The sequence below is a fragment of the Carya illinoinensis genome, chromosome 1, assembly GCF_018687715.1.
Source record: "Carya illinoinensis cultivar Pawnee chromosome 1, C.illinoinensisPawnee_v1, whole genome shotgun sequence".
Lineage (NCBI taxonomy): Eukaryota > Viridiplantae > Streptophyta > Magnoliopsida > Fagales > Juglandaceae > Carya > Carya illinoinensis.
The window spans coordinates 10,340,453-10,357,872 of record NC_056752.1 but is presented as its reverse complement, the minus strand read 5'-3'; the positions used below and the strand labels follow the sequence as shown (position 1 = coordinate 10,357,872).

Below are 17,420 nucleotides of genomic sequence, written 5' to 3'. Positions count from 1 at the left end.
TGATATGACAAGAATACAATCCAAAAAGACGATTTGTCACTCCTAGTACAAATACCCTATACGGGCCGGTGGGTACCCACTGGGCCCTACCCCTTTTTATGATTTAATAAAATCTTGTCCTCCAGTCCATTGGGTTTGAAGGGTTGCATTTCTAGTCAGGCAAGATGCAGAGACTTGCCCAATAGGCTTATTTTTAGCTTTAACTTCCTCGATCCATGTGAAAGTTTTTGAACAATCTTATTAACACAATTCGATACTTAGTAGATTTTACTTATTAAAGTATATAGAAACCAATTGATCTGAATATAACTTGTAGATGGTGAAGAATGGCATAATGGTGTAATGGTTATACGTTGGGTGAAGGGGTTAGGGCAGATGGTGAAGAAGATGTCGAGGGGGCATATGGAGGTCAAAGAAGAGACCATATACCCCTTGAGGCCTCGTTTGTTTTTTTTTATCTCATTTCATAATTACAACTTTTCTAAATTATCATATAAAATAAAATAAACGATTCAACATTTTCAAATCTCAAAACAAAAATAATATTAAAAAAATATATTCTAATAATATTTTATTCAACTTTCAACTTTTATCTTAACTCATTTCATTTCATTTCATCTCATCTCATATACGAAAACAAACGAGATATTGGGATAAATGGAGGGATTATGATTTCTAATTTTAGTCATTATTGTTCGCAATAGAAGCTTTTGAGATTTTTATGATGATGTAACATGCACTACTATTCACTTCACGTTATCAGTGTGCAAGAATAGTAGGACGTCTATTTAGTTTATATAACTTTTTTAAAAAATAACATATGAATAATTTTATATGAAGGTCTTTACACCACACAACATCCACGTGATATAATTTGATTTGAAAGATAATTTTTAAAATTTAAATATTATAAATCAAGTTAGGCAATGTGGATGGATTGTAGTATAAATGAGTTCAAATAACACTACTCATAATATATTACCAATGACCATATACTTTAGTATTATTATGATATACTCGTATTTGCCATTTAATCCAAGCATTGCGAGATTGCAATATTCAAATGATAGGAATATGAGTTAAATTGAAGATGAATTTCACAAAATATGAATATTAGGTTTAAAAACACGGATCGCCATAAATTGGGTAACAACATAAAGAGTGTTGTTAGTCATGATATTTTCTAATTTAAGTGTAATATATGCTATTAAAGTGGTAGACATTGATATATCTATCACATCAATCATAATAAATATGTGGGTGATATATGCAATTCGTTATTGTTTCTTAAAAAAGAAAAAGAAAGAAAGAAGGGAATTCATAACTTGCATTACAAACTACTCTAGAATAACGTATGTCGTGTATGTGATGATGTTTGATAAGAGCCCTCTTTTGCCAAAGACAGCAATGTCACATGCACCATCTTGAGATGGAGGATGAATAAGAAAATAAAAAATGATAATAAAAATATGAAATATTATATACTACACTCAGATTTTTTTCTTATGACATTACCCTCAAGTCTTGAATTTATTATCTTTAAAAACATACATATATTATATACACATTTATATCTTATTTTCATTTAAAGTATAAATCAATCAAGTTCGAACAAAAAAAAAAAAAGTGATTTAGGAGTTGTTTGGATAGTGAAATGAGATAAGATAATTTTAGATAAAAATTAAAATACTGTTCAAATATTATTATTGTTGTGATATTTAAAAAATTTGAATTGTTTATTATACTTTTTGTATGAAAATTTGAAAAAGTTATAATAATGAGATGAGATGAGAATGCTTCTCAATTCAAACGGTCCCTTAAACACTCTTCCTTTAGGTTTTAGCCAAACATGAGTTAAGATCGAACTTATTATAATCAAATTATATTTTACATACACACATAATTACAAGTTTGGGCATGTTCAAAAGTTACTTAATTTTGATAAAAATGCATTATTTATATTATTTTTATAACTTTATTTATAAATTCTCACAAATCGACTTTAGTTTTTTTATAAATATCTTTTTATAATTTACACACATGCATATCAATGATTATATTTATAAAAAATTAAATAATAAATATTATATAAAGAACATAATTTTTCTCTTATCATTTTAATTAATAAACACTTTCTTATTGTAAAATTATATTTTTAAAATAAAATTATTATATATATATAAAATCAAATGAATTTTAATTTGCGTTAATCTTAAGAAATTTATTAAATAATATTGATTATTTACAGTTCTACTCTTATAAAAAAAATATTAATATGATATTATTCATAAATATTTGTAATTATTATTTTTAAAAATAAGAGGTAATATAACGTTAAAGAGTAACGTAGGGATATAATGTATAACGTTATTTAAAAAAATAAAAGGGGGATATAAACATTAATGGACAATATCACTTCGACTTCGGGAGGTACTGCGTGTCATTGCTCAAATAAAAATACAAAAGATGCATAATTTGGGGATTTGGGGTCACATATCTCTCTCTCTCTCTCTCTAACATTTTAATTTTATTTTTCTTGAAAAGTTAAACTCTCTCTATCTCTCTCTCTCTCTCTGATTTATCCATTTTGGATTCATCGACAACCGTCATATCCGTGCAATTGGAAGCTCCTTTTGTCTATTTACCTTTGCAATTGATCTTTCAATCGTCTTCTTCCTCTGCTCACAAGGTACACGATGCTTTCACTTGCATAGGAATGTTTCATATATGTTTGTATTACGTGCATATATCAATATATATAAATATTAGTATACATGTTAGTGTTTTAATGTAATTCCTCCCATTGGATCAATTCGGAGGTAAAAATGTGAGAAACTTGAGTGTATTTTTGCATCAGTTGGTTAATAACGTTATTTGAGTTGATAGGTAGGGTTTGGGTGATATGCATATATATTTAAATCTTATTTTCGATGCCTTTTCTTGTTCTTCTGTGTATTCTATATATTGGATGTTGTATTCTTTCGTGGTTGCTGACAAACGGAGGTTAGGTGTTGATACAATTGCCTTTCCTAATATATTTGCTCTCCTATTGGAGTACGTTTGGTTGGTGAGAGAGTTCAGGGAGATGATAAGAAAGGCAATGTGGATTCGACTATCATATGGGAATTGATGAAACTGGAATTTAGCTAAGATGAGCTTAATAATAAGTATGCAACTATGTGGCTTAGTCCAAAGGAATTTTTTTTTTTTAAATATATATTTAATTTTCTTTCCTGATGCTAATGAAAGGTATTATTAACCATTTAAATTGTAAAAAGAGCTGGGCCGAAGTGCAGATGTTGATATGGGTGAGTGGCAAGTTGAGAAATAACAAGCTTAGAATTGACTAGTTGGGATGGTTTTCGAGAGTGCAATGGAGAGTTATGATCTAAAACATTGTTTAGTGAGGCAGTCACATGTTTTCGAGAGTGCAAGGATGGTACCCCAATTTCGAGAGTGCAAGAATGCTATTGGCTCAAGGAATGCAAAGTATAACTTATGTAAAATGACAGAGATGGTTTTTTATCGAGTCTAGTTGATGGTGGAAGTATTTGGTTATTGATAATGCGCTTATGCTTTTAGCTCCCTTTTTTCTGTTATGTAATGAGTTGGGAAGTCAGCTGAGGAAAATAATAGAAACTTGGGGCTTGTGTGCTTGGAGCTAAATTTGGAGATGGGTTCATGCTTCCCTTTATAAATTCTAACAAGGTCTAACAAGTGTAGGCGACAATCACAAATAATTAATGTGTAATTATTCTTAGGTTGTGTATTAGAGATCTCTTTATCGCCACGGGCACCACATCCGGGAAACAAAAAAGAAAAATAGAGTATATTCTAGTTCATACTTGCCGTCAGGGTACAGACTACTGCTCAAAGAATGGGTTTGAGATAAGCTATAGACTTAAACATCTTGGGTTCAATCCCCCATTAGGTCTCCTGGATTACTTCATATATGGTTCTGGTGGGTGGGATCGTGTATCCAGGGTGTACTCCCTAGGGGTGGATCCAAAGGGCCTTTAAAAAAGATACATGACATGTGGAAGTGGAAAAGAAGATTGGTATGTCTTCCTTAGCTTTTAGAACTTTAAATTAAACCTACTTCAATGATTAGAGAGTCCATTTTTGACCTGTATACCTTGTCATAGGTATGCTGTTTCTGATATATAGAGTTGATGATTTTTCATGACGAAGAATACATCTGAATAAAATGATTCAAAATTCTACCACAAATGTAGATTTGCATTGACATCCCATGAAAGATCTAAATTGTCTTGTGCATTGTGTTAAAATATAAATAAAATGATTAAGTTTGCTTCTTCTCATCAGTTTAAGCTTTTGGGATAAGTCACAATTTAACATGGTATCAAAGTAGAGGTCTTGAGTTCCAACTCCGAAGCCATGCTTGACATCTCATTTAATTAAATATTTTATGTAGTAGGTCCACTTATTTTAAGAGAAGTCTAATCTGCAGAGGGGGAGTTTTAGAATAATTAAATGATTAAATTTATTTCTCCCATTAGCTTAAGCTTTTGGGAAAGCGGTAATTTAACATCTTGCTGCATTACTTACATGCTCCATGTTTTCTTGTCTTGTGCTTCATCAATGAGGTGAAGGTGGAAGCTCCCATGTGAATATTGAATATTTAGGAAAATAGATAAAGGATGCAAATTTGACTTATTGAGGATTTATTTACTCTTTCCAAGAGGTTTAAATATTTGAAAAAAGGAATTTAATTCTCAGATTGGTAGTTTCATATTTTTATGCTTAGGTAGAATTGGATTGGAAATAATTTGCAAATTAGAAACCCAAGGGATGGCGTATAAATCGAACATCCTAGGTTCGATCCTCATTCTTGGGATCACCAGGTTGAGGGGATTTTCTAGAGGTGCACTTATGCGAAACTCTTTGTTGAGGGCTTGTGCACTCAACCCACTCCCCCATGGTTAAAAACGACGTCGTTTTTAGAAATCTCAAAGAACCAGTGTGCTACTACTGACCTTAACTTAAAAATATTTTTCTTTTATTCTAAAGGAAGTACTAGACACAAAGATTCATTATAATAAATAAAGTTGTTTTGTATTAAAATACTGAAATCATAAAAAGAGAGTGTGCGGAAGCATTTATTAAAAATTTTTCGGACTTTGTACTGTAAAAATCATAACTTAAAATCTATGTATATGATCTAGGCATCTGCCACGTCTCCTTTGGCCAGGTCCTATCTTGCAATCTCCATCTTTATAATATTCTCACATGTGGTGGTTTAAAAACATAAAAAAAAAAACCTAAAATGAGTCGAAAATTCTGTAAGAAACCTATGATAATGTAAACATGCTTAACATAAGGTTTTTAATAAAATATTTCATGCTGAGAACTTCAAATTATGACTATTTATACTTATGACATGCATAACTTATCTTGACTTATCTAACTTATCTTACTTATTATATTGGCCCACACACTTAACCCTGTGGGCAAAGTTGTGCACCGGCCCTACATTTTGTGGCCACAAGGGGAACCGCTAATAATATTCTAGTATACTATGGTGGACCACGCTTAGTTCCGTGGCTTGCATATCTACCCATAAAATCGCATTGTTACCATGTATATGAATGGCCATCTTATTAACTGTTTTGAGTTTATTTTACACTTGATCTTATGAAATTATACATGTCTTATGCAATGTGAGATGCATAATACATACATAACTATAATATGCGGAATAAAACATGATCATGAATTATGATGAATGATGTGCTTGCAGATATCATGACATGCGTGGTACATAAACATTGGCTCCCAAAGAACTGGGTTTAATAATAATATATGTAACTAGCTAACGTATACTAATCTTAATTTATGATCAAGCTACTTACCTTGTAGTGTTGCTTCTAAATTTTCCCTTCATAGTTCGTCACCTATATGAAGTACTAACGTCACTAACTTTCTAGGAATACATTCTATAATACTCTATCTAATTAACTAAGTTAATTAGACTTTATTAAATTATGAGATTTAAAACTAAGCCCATATTAAAATAAGCCTATTGTAAGGTAAGCGCAAATCTTAAAATCAATTCACTTCTTGTCATGAATTACAAGTCAATTGAAATAATGTGTCACATGGTTATGCTTTATTAAAAGTTGGATGCATTTATTGTAGTAACTTTAAATTCAACGTGCTTTACGGAAACAACCAAGGCAAATTTCAACTTGAAACAATAAAGTATTGACTGAAGGCCTTGGTCTTGGGGTCTCATTCCCTTCAAGGTCCAAGTTTCAACACCTCATGGGTACAAACAATCCTTTGGGGCTACACCCCTGGTGAAAAGCCAGCGATTTAATCAGTTCCGTGTAGGGAAACTTCCGAGGGTGCGGTGCACGGGACCGGGGTTTATTCTGCAGGGGTGGGTCCAAAGGGCCCTGCCTTGGAGAGGTTCCCCGACATCAAAAAAAAAAAAAAAGTATTGACTGCAGGAAGAGAAAGGGCTGCAAGGTAATTGAGCTTTCATTTTTTTATGCTATATGGAAAAGTTACCGACAATCTCATTGGGAAGCACAAAAACCATTTAACACATCTATTTCTAGTGTAAGGTGTCTAATGTTAAAAGAAAATAACAGAGAAGGAAACATAGAGATGTTCGACAACGGGAGAAAAATTGATAGAGAGCTCACCAAGAGAGGGGATCATGCGACGGACTGGAGGTTTCGAGACTCCGACCAAGGGAAAGGAGGGATGCTACGAAGCTGGTGACTGAGTTGAGGGCTACGGTGGCAAAAAGCTTTGAGAGGGTCAAAGAGTTCAAAAGAGTAGATGGGCGTGGCTTACCAAAATGAGATTGGCTTGGGGTGCAACCTCGTAGGAGATTGGCTTGGGGTGCAACCTTGTGGCCTTTCCGAGGTGAAGGCGCACCACTACATAGTGGTGATTTGTGTACATGTTTGATTTGGAGTCAAACAATGGCTGCCTTGAGCTAACAATTCAGTCGAGAAGGCAGTGATAGACGTGGGTGTTTGTGAGGTTCTGTAGCTGTACTATACAAGGAAGTTTTGTATAATGAGAATAGTGTGGGTAATCAGTTGGTTGAGTTTATTTGATATGACGATGGTTGTGGGTGGCTAAGATTTTAAGAAACTGAGAGAGTTTCATATAAAACTAGTAGTAAATGAGTTAGTGGGATTCTAAGAAACAAGAGAGTTTCATATGAAAAATGGGTACTACATTTCAAGGGGGACTCGATTAATGATAGTGATCAATCGATAATAGAGTTTAGATCATTTAAGGTAGGACTGGAAGTGACTGAAATTGTATAGGGGGACCTCAATCAATGATGATTCCAAAATGAGAAAAATTCTAATGGCTGATCTTAATTTTAAAATGTCTTATTTTTCCAATAAATATCTTTGGGTCTTTCGAAAAATTTCTTAGGCCAATTTGGGCTTAAATATTAAGTAGGGCTTAAATTAAGTAGGGCTTAAATTAAGTAGGGCTTAAATTAAGTAGGGCCCACTTAGTACATAAAATATTAAATGGGCTTAAATTCAATATTGTCCATTAACCTAATTTGGGCTTGTGATACCCCATATGATGAGAATAAGGGTAGGTGGTATATGGGATACCACATTACTTGAGAATGAGGAGTTCTTGCTCTTTATAAGGTTCCAATGGGATTCCAATTGTACCATTGACTAGTCATTTTGAAGTATAGGCTATATGGTTTTGGCATTCCATTGGGATGTTACAAACAATGTTTTGAATTCCGTTCCGTTCCGGCCGGAATGGCTGGAATTTACTATTCCGGTGTAGTGTCCGGTACACACTCTACCACCCCATTCTATTTCGCTTCAAATTCCGGTCATTCTGGTCCCGTTTCGGTCATTCCGGTCAAATTCCGGCCATTTCGGCCGGAATTGAGCGTTTCGGTCTCCATTCCGTTTCGGACAGTTTTTGTAATTTTCTTATATTTATATGGTATTTTTATAAATTTTAAATTCAAATGGTATTTAATTCATTCTAAAATATAAAATATATTTATATAATTTATATTTTTTTATAATTTTAAATATGTCCCCTCATTCTCTATTTTTAAAGTATTATTATTTTTAATAATTTACCTATTCTTTAATTTTTTTTCTTTATTTTTGTGTCTTAACTCAAGTTTGTGATTTTTTTGTGATTTTTTTAAATATATATTCATTTTATAAATCTTCAATTCTTCTATATATATATACATGATACACAATTACATATATATGTATTTATTTTATTAGTTGTTAGTTTATATATACATAAAAATATTCATATATAATATATAATTAATCCCAAAACGGTATACCGAAACGTACCGGTACCGAAATATTCCGTTCCAATACCTCAACCGGAATGGTCTCTGGAATGGATTTCAAAACTTTGGTTACAAATGGTATCAGAGTCTATCCCAACCAGAAATGTGAGACTTAAGCTGTGCTGCCTATAAAGGATTGGCCCGACAAGAATGTCAGGAATTTAGGGAGGGTAAATTGTGATACCTCATATGATAAGGATAAGGGTAGGTGGTGAATGAGATCCCACATTGCTTGGTAAGAAGAAATTATTGCTCTTTATAATTTCTAATGGGGTTTCAATTGTATTATTAACTAGTCCTTTTAGAGTATAGGCTATATGGTTTGGGCCTTCCATTGGGGCATCACAAATGGTATCAGAGCCTATCCCAACCAGAAATGTAGGACTTGAGCCGTGTCACCTATGATAGATTGGTCCAACGAGAACGTCAGAATTTAAGGAGGGTAGATTGTGATACCCCATATGATAAGGATAATGGTAGGTGGTGTATGAGATCTTACATTGCTTGCAAATGAGAAGTTCTCGCTATTTATAAGGTTCCAATAGGGCTCCAATTGTATCATTGACTAATTCTTTTGAAGTATAAGTCATGTGGTTTGGGCCTTCCATTGAGGCGTTACAGGGCCCAATGAAAGTTAGGGCTGTATAGGAACTAGCCTGACCGACGTGAACCGGCCGCAGGATTCAGGAACCGGCCGAAACCGGTGGAGAACCAGTCGGCAGGCAAGAGGATTTGAGGGAAAATCGATGTTGGTGGTTCAACGTTGGTTTGAACCCTTGGGAAACTACTGAATCGACCGATCTCTCTTTTTTTTTTTTTTTGGAACATATGTATATAAAATGGCGCCGTTTCACTTAAATGAGTGAAACGGTGTTGTTTTTCCAAGTGGAAGTATATATATATATATATATAAAAAAAAAAAAAAAAAAAAAAAAAAAGCATATGGAACGACTTAAACCAAACGGTGCCGTTTTGAATTAGGTTTTATTAACCCCCCCTCTTCTTCTTCTTCTTCTTCTTCCTCGCGTCTTCTTCTTCCTCTGCAACCCTAAATCCTAAGCCTTCTACTCTCACTTGACAATGGACGCGGCATCCCTCATTCATCATAAAGATGCCGACGGCAGATCGAAGAACCAAACTGTGCCGCGTCGAGACTGATAATATCGGTTTTCTCTCCCCATTCGAGCAGTTTCAGCCGGTGCTGAGCTCTCATGGCAAACCTCGATGGGGTCTCGGTTTGGCTCCTAAACCGATGCCAAAACCATCGGTGTACACGCCTAATGAAAGTATCCATATTGCATCTCTAATAATACTAGACCGGGTTGTTACACCTGGGATCGAGACTTTGTCTTGGACGCCCAGTGCCAATAAAAAATATTGCAAAGTAGGAGAATTAACTATGGACTCCACATCTAAAGCCATAGTGAATGAACAGGGTATATGCACTGAAAAAAAAGAATGTATGCTCGGCCTTTTGTTTGGATTGTGATGACAGAAATCTAAAATTAATTCAGCATTCATCTTTCTCCTGTTGTTTTTTCTTTGCTTGTCTTATATTTCTCTCAAACTTTTGATCTTTCTTCATGTAAATTTGTAGAGCACTGAACATGATCAAAACATTATGGCTCTTCCAGGTACTCTTAAAGCATGCAAACTTGCATTTTATGGTCGATAAAGTTGCAAAACTTTTCCTGCTTTTCCTGTTCAATGTTGAACTAAGAATATTTATTGGGATCGCTCGTGGTAATATTGTTGATGGACTCGGTGCAAAGGATTCTAATATTTTTCGATAAAAAAAATATTGTTGATGGACTTGGTGCATTATGGCTGGAATGTTGGATAACTTTTACAAATATTAGAAAGTCTGATTGCTAAAGGAAGGCGAGCTTTCATTTGGCCTTCTGGAGCATTTCAGGCCTGAGAGGGGTTATACTTCTATTGGAGAGGTGCTTTGTTTTTTCCATCTTTCTTGGTGTTTTAAAATCATTGAAAATGTCAGAAGTTGATATGGCAGTTATTAAACCGGAGGTATGATACTTATATTTTGCATTACTTAGCTATTTTAGTCACTGAAGTTTTCTTGTGATTATTGCTTCTCTTTGGCTTGTTATTTTTCTTGGCTCTTGTTCATTAACTAGCCGTGTTATGTAATTTCTGAATGTTCCATTCAGTATCACGTGTTTCATTTAACCTTGGTATGAGGCAAATTGCATAATATCTATCTCATTATTGCACATAATTTGTATATGCAATTCAATCAGCAACCTATGTTTATCTCTGGTTTTATTTTTAAACACACACGTTAGTATTTTATAATGTGATATTACATGGATGCCCAATTTAATATAAGCTGTATACCTTGAAGATTGTGGACCTAATTGAGAAATGCTTCATCCATAAAGGGTTCTCCCATAAATAAACTCACATATTGATGTGGTTTGATATGGATCTAACGTGTTACATCAAGCCATGCCAATTTTTGAGTTTAATTTTATGAGACCCTTTTGTGGATCTAGCACTTCTAGGCCTAACTAGGTCAGTTTCCAACTTGTGAATTTAAGTGACCAAAGCTTGGAGAGTTGCAAGTGTGAGAATTTGCTATCCTACATGCATGTGCGCAAACACTTGTACATATACTGCAGGGAGTTGAATATCTCTGTTTGTTGCGTGGGGCTGGGTGGAGGTGAAGACAGAGTTAAAGGTCTTGGTTATGAACATTCACTTTACCCAATGGGCCAACGCCTCCTGTCCTTTTAATGGTCTTAATGAAGGCCCATAGATGGGAGAACTAAAGCAAGGCCTTCTGTGCAACACCTCATGTCTTTGCCCCCTTCCACCCAAAAAAGAGAAGAAAAAAGAAAATTGCATGCTGTTGTGAATTGGTGGTCTTGTGGAAGATATGGCACATAATTCCTACTGAGATGCGGGTAGACAGATGAACAAATTAAAATGTAAACCATAATGAAAGATGCTATATTATCCTTATTTTTGCATTATACAAAGTTCACATCTGGGTACAGGATAATATACTTGTTAAACAGTCAAAATGATAATTAGTTCTGTTCAAGATTGTGCCTCTTTTGCTTGATGTTGTTAGTGCTTGCAGTTATTTTGTACCTCTTGTGGCGTCAGTTTTTCTAATTTTCTGGTCTTTTAGTTTTAACACTGACCCTGAAGCTGTGTTGTATCAAACGGGATTGACAGATGATGAAGTCCTATATCTGGCTTCAGACTGTTGATGGTTCAATCCAACAAGTGGAGCAAGAGGTTGCCATGTTTTGCCCTATGATATGTCATGAAATAATACAAAAAGGCATGGGATCATCCAAGAACTATGCAATATCTCTGCCACCACGAGTTAATCCTTCTATGTTGAGCTTAATTCTGGATTACTGCAGGTTTCATCAAGTACCAGGTCACTCTAACAAGGTTCTATATAATTCCGACTTTTGCTTTCTTTTTGTTGGGATGATATTCTTTCCTTCGTCTTTAATCTAGGCATATTATAAACCTGAGAAGTGGATGAGTTGTAGCTCAAACGGAACCCCCTCCTCCCATAAGAACGGGGTGGAGAGAGGTTGCAGGTTCAGGATTCATTAGGCTATGTGTGTAATTTCTCAATTAGGAAAAAATGAAACCTGCAAAATTTTGGACCTGTTACTCAGCTCTTTCCTTTTTTCCGGTTAGTTATATAGTGAAAATGACATGATTTTGGGAATGGCCAACCCTGAATGGTAAAAGATGAGTTTAACTTCTGGCTGTTCTCTTGCATAGGAACGCAAGTCTTTTGATGAAAAGTTCATTAGGATGGACACAAAGAGGCTCTGTGAGTTGACATCTGCTGCTGACAGCCTCCAGTTAAAGCCTTTGGTTGATCTTACCAGTCGTGCCCTTGCACGAATTATAGAAGGAAAAACCCCTGAGGAGATCCGTGAGATATTTCATTTGCCTGATGATCTTACAGAGGTGTCTGGTGTTTGTGAGATCTGTACGTACAAGAAAGCTTTTTTCATTTCCTCTATTGTTTCTAATGCTAGTCCATTTATCCAGGAAGAGAAACTGGAGCCTTTAAAAAACTCTACAGACGATCCTCGCATTCGACTTTTAAATCGACTGTATGCAAGAAAGAGGAAAGAACTAAAACAAAGAGAGAAATTAAAGGTGATTTTGGCATTATTGTTTTATTATACAAGAAAGAGAACTAAAATGAGTGAGAAATTGAAGGCGATTTTGGCATTAGTTTTTTTTTTTTCTTTTCTTTTCATGCATTCCATAGAATCTTTCAGCATCCATTCATGTTTCATCATTGTGTACCTGTAGTTTGGCATGAATTTGCACATCAAATGCATTGAGAAATTGTGTTTATGTGCCATTAATACATAAAACTGTATAGGAGGTTGATGATCATTGGACCTATATGTTTCAGAATGTTGAGACTGAAGAAGATCGTGCCGATGAGCGTTCAGTTGAAGATCTCCTGTCATATATTAACGGAGGACACAGAGGTATGCATGAATGTTGGCCTACTGTACGTTTCATGTTAATTCAGAGGTTTATTTTAGCTCTTCAAAAAGGTATTGGGAATTATGTTCACTGGTTTAAACAGGACGTCTTGCGATTGCATGATTATTAACCGAAATCACTTTTGGCCATTCAAGTGTGAAGGTTATACATGAATATGCAATAAAGACCATACCGTGTGAGGAAATTGGGTTGGATTTTTTATTTTATTTTTCTCTGATCCTAACTAGATTTGCTGGAAATGCCCTTCATTTTGGAACATCTTACATGATATAAATTGTGCTAGGCTCCATCAAAACAAGATGATAGGATAGCGTGTTGATATTTATATAGAGGATGAATATAAAGAGAAAAGAAAGGTGGTATAGAAAATGGAGATCTGGACTAAATATGAAGAGATTAAAAGATCCACAGAGAGCTAGGAAAGCTGATCAGGTCTGAATACGAAGAACTAAGAAGATCTACACACACACACACAGATACTTTTTTATAGGTCAAATAAAAATAGAGAGATACTTTTTTTATAGGTAAACTAAATTTTTATTTAGTCAAGTGAATAGGCGTTGCCCAAGTACACAAGAACTAAGTTACAAGTTACGAACTAGAAAATGATTCAAGAAAGTCATGAGCGCTAGTTCTAACAAGTACAATAACAGAGCCCCAAAAAAATAAGGTACATAGAGATACATCGTACGCTGCTTGACTCAAAATAATGAATTCTTTGCACAGGCTTCATGAAATTGATGAAAAAGAAAAGATTGTGTTAGACTCAATCTTCTTGTCATGGTAAAATATCTAGGCCCAAATCCCCAAAGCTTAAGCATTTAAGAAAGTTCCAAAATTGAAGATTTTTCAATATTCTCCTTATCTTCAGTTCAAAACATGATTGGCAAGATATATTGTTGAGTCAGTTTTCATCTTCTAGAAACACTGTCTGGAAATGATTTTAATATGTTGAACTAAGTAGGAAAAACTTAGTTCAACATATTAAATTTTTCTTACTTATAAAAAAAAAAAAAAAAAAAACTAGGAAAACATTGTATGGAGAGAGAGAGAGAGAGAGAGAGAGAGAGAGAGAGAGAGAGAGAGAGAGAGAGAGAGAGAGAGAGAGTACGCACAACCATGTTTGACTAAAAAGAATAATAAGCCAAAAACTGAATTTGGCTGGGGAGAAAGGAGGCTGCCACCTGGGGAGGGGGGTTGTGGGTTAACAGTAACTATGAAATCCTAACAAAACAGAAACTTGTGTAAGCAATCTAGTGGAGTCACCTTGAGATGCTTAGATACCCCCAACATCTTGCTGTGGGTCTACATCAAATATAGAGATTTAAGCCTTTGGTGGGATCTATTACTGGGCTGACTTATTATTAAATATTACTTTTAATACCTCAATGGCAATTTTTGAATTTTGTATCTGTTCGCATTTTTTATTTGGTCAGATATTTTTTTGTTAGCTCTATTTAATGAACCATGCAGTATTAGAGAATTGAGAAATTCATATACATGGATAAATGCATACATTCAGGCATCTTAATTATTGTTTTTATCTGGGTTTCATGCTACCGCCTGTTACTGGCTGTGGGAGTGTTAGAGATACTTTTGAAAGCACAATGGGCTGTGAAGTGTAGCTTCTTAGTGCTTTTTAGTCTTTTCCCCTCTTATTTCATTTTAAAAGCCTCATCAGAGGTAAGGAAATTCTGTTTATGTTTCACAGATTCCAAGGGGGATAAAACTTCCAAGGGCAAAAAGAAGAACCGGAGAAGAAAAGATCAACAGAAAAATGCTTCTGTAGAAGAATTCATTGAAACCCATGAAAAGGTCTGAACCATCATGTGATTAAATCTTGATTTTTCGCCCCTGAATGATCATTGAAACTTGATACGATTATTCCTCAGAACTGTTGAGTCATTATTTTTTTCTTCGCATATATTAGGATTCAGATGGTCTTAATTTTGAATGCCATGGTGCTGAAGTTGACAAGCTGCAGCCCAATCCTGGTGGGACATCAAAATTGCCAGGTGCCGAAGATGACACTTTTCCTCATAAGGTTGAGTTTGATGATGGCGATATCGATGATGAGATTGACCCTGCACTAAAGGAGAAAATTGATAGGTGAGCTGGACAGGTTTTCTGGTTATTGAATATACTTACTACTCATGAACAGTGAAGATATTAGCTTTATTTTTTTAGCATCTGGCACTTCTAATTGTGACTGCACAAATTTTTTTCAAAATATGAAAAAGGAGTATGTGGAGCTAAAAAGGGTGTAACAGGGCTATCCATGTATTTTCTTACTGTTTTTCTAGTTTATTTTTCTGTTGGATAGAAATCTTAAGTTGAGAAAAGTTTAGAGACCAATAAACTCTCTTTGATCAGTTGCCGCTTGATCTCAGTGGCTAATAACCTTTAGCAAAATTAAGATTCTATATTCCCTTAATTCATTACATCCTTTCTGAACCCTATTGTAAACATGAAGATGTTCAAAGTTGATGGAACTTGGGATGGAACAGTCTCTTTTTACTAGGGTTGGAATTATTGCCTCCTTGAAGAGGTTGCTTCAGTGTACTGGGCGTTTTTTGTTATTTTTTATTTTTCCCTACTTGATACTAGTAAAACTCTTGACATGCAAGTGAAGTTGATAAAATTCATGCAGCAGGTAATACAGCTTTTCATTGTAGAGGTTTGTTAAAAAGTTCTACTATTGAAAATCTCATTAATGTTTGGTAGATATATGCCTAAAGTGCTTTTAAAGTTAGTTACATTCAAATAAAAGCTTCAATTTGGGGCTTTTTAAAAAAGTGGGTTTTCAGCTTTTTTCAAGTGCTTAAAGCACTTTTGATAAATTTACCAAAAATACCAATTTTTTTTTCTTTTAGAAAAAGAGCTCTTAAGACTGTTAAAAATATTTTTTAATCTTCCAAGCTTAAAACCAAACGGGCACTTAGTAGTGGGGTCAAAATTTTATTCGGATTGTACATCACGTTCTATGATATTGAAATGGTATCATTGTTTAAAGTTAGTATGTTAGATCGAAGCTGGCGCTTTATTGACATTGGCTTTAAACTTTTTCTCCATCTGTCTATTCTCCTATTGATCTATTACAGGAGAGAGAATGCCCTTGACGATTTCGTGGACTTGGATTATCAATCTAAATACTTTATTTCAAATGTTGTAACCTCATTGTATTGATGTGTTATTGCACCCATATTCCTGGATTTGTATAATATCGCTTCTCTGAACTTTGCCACGGACTTGAAGGGGTGAATTGATGTGTTATTGGGTGGGTGGGGGAGGAGAAGTTGAAATCATTTTGATCGTCACGATGCTCATTTTTGTGGAATAGGAGATATTTTCAACGGTTACAAATACCGGATTTGAGGCAATTGCAGGTTGCTTAGGAGGGGCTTACTTCTTTAACCCTTCACAGGAGTCTTTCCTTTCTTTTCCTCCCATTCTTATTTTAGTCATTTTCATCTCATTCTGTCAAAAGAAAGTTGTTCAAATAATACCAGTTAGATAGAAGAACAAGTGCATCTTCGCACATGTTTAGCATCATATACCTTTAATTATTTGTTCTTATTGTCTTAACAAAAAGAATTTACCTTTTGACTCAGGGAAGTGGAAGATTTTGCCCGGAGATTGAATTCAGACTGGCCTGAAAGGATGCAAGAAATTCTTTCATTAGGCCAAGAAAGAAGACCGGTAAACGGAAACGGATCCTCAAGGAAATATGCTAGTACGGCTACCTTACCCTCAATTCTGAAATTTTCTCCATTTTCTTCTGCACTCTACGGAGTAATGGCTAGAACAGTTTGACCAGACTCAGGTATATGGAATTACTACTTTACCCTCACTTTTGAAATTTGTTTCCACGTATAGGACCAGATTCGGAGTGGAAATGATCCTAAAAAAGAATGGATGCGCTCTCGGATCGGCCAATGGCTGGCTGCAACAGTTTTGACCAGATGGATGCTTACCAGACGCTAATAGAGTTGCTATTGTCACCAAATGTGGATTGACATGCGAGCTTTATTTTTTATTCTTTGGTTTAATTTTTTTTTTTTTAATTTCTTTGTTTTCTTTTTGCTTTGGTTGTGCTAATCCCGGACGCAATTTTGATTCTGGGTGCAACCTGTATTCTGTGGGGGCAAGAAATAACCAAGAAGAAAAAAAAAGAAAAGAAAAAAAAAATGCTTTTTCCGAGCTAATGTTAATTGTCACAAGTTTGTTCGAGGTTGCATTTGGTGGTATGTCCATGCCACTGGAATCTGTGTACTTTTAAGGGACTCAAAGTTCTCATTTTGTATATGATTACTGAAATAAATGAATTTTGTACTTTATGTTCAAATTGTAAAGGCAATTGTGGCTCTTGTTTTTTTTTTCTTTTTATTTAAAAAAAAAAGGAGAAATTCTAAACCTACCTCGAAATGGGTGCTGATAGTGTCTCGAAACTTTTTTTTTAAGTGAGGTTGTGAATTTTTTGAAAATATTTAAGAATATAAAAAAAATGAATGAAAAAAAAAAAAAAAAAAATTGCTCTCGGGACCGTGCTACATCC

General features: G+C 34.6%; 1 protein-coding gene across 4 annotated transcripts; it reads left to right on the top strand.

The window, feature by feature from the left end:
• The first annotated feature begins 2,466 nt into the window (after window positions 1-2,466).
• Window positions 2,467-17,210, top strand: LOC122310119 (SKP1-like protein 21). 4 transcript variants are annotated; one of them, XM_043124009.1, is made up of 10 exons: window positions 2,467-2,689; window positions 9,976-10,287; window positions 11,546-11,770; window positions 12,116-12,307; window positions 12,392-12,502; window positions 12,768-12,846; window positions 14,577-14,680; window positions 14,796-14,974; window positions 16,477-16,598; window positions 16,742-17,210. In XM_043124009.1, exons 3-10 carry the CDS (start codon window positions 11,546-11,548, stop codon window positions 16,762-16,764), a joined length of 1,035 nt encoding a protein of 344 aa, XP_042979943.1. In that variant the 5' UTR covers window positions 2,467-2,689; window positions 9,976-10,287; the 3' UTR covers window positions 16,765-17,210. The 4 variants fall into 4 exon arrangements, with proteins under 4 accessions (XP_042979943.1, XP_042979939.1, XP_042979941.1 ...); XM_043124005.1 differs by having other exon boundaries at window positions 9,976-10,369; XM_043124007.1 differs by having other exon boundaries at window positions 9,939-10,369.
• Window positions 17,211-17,420: the final 210 nt, after the last annotated feature.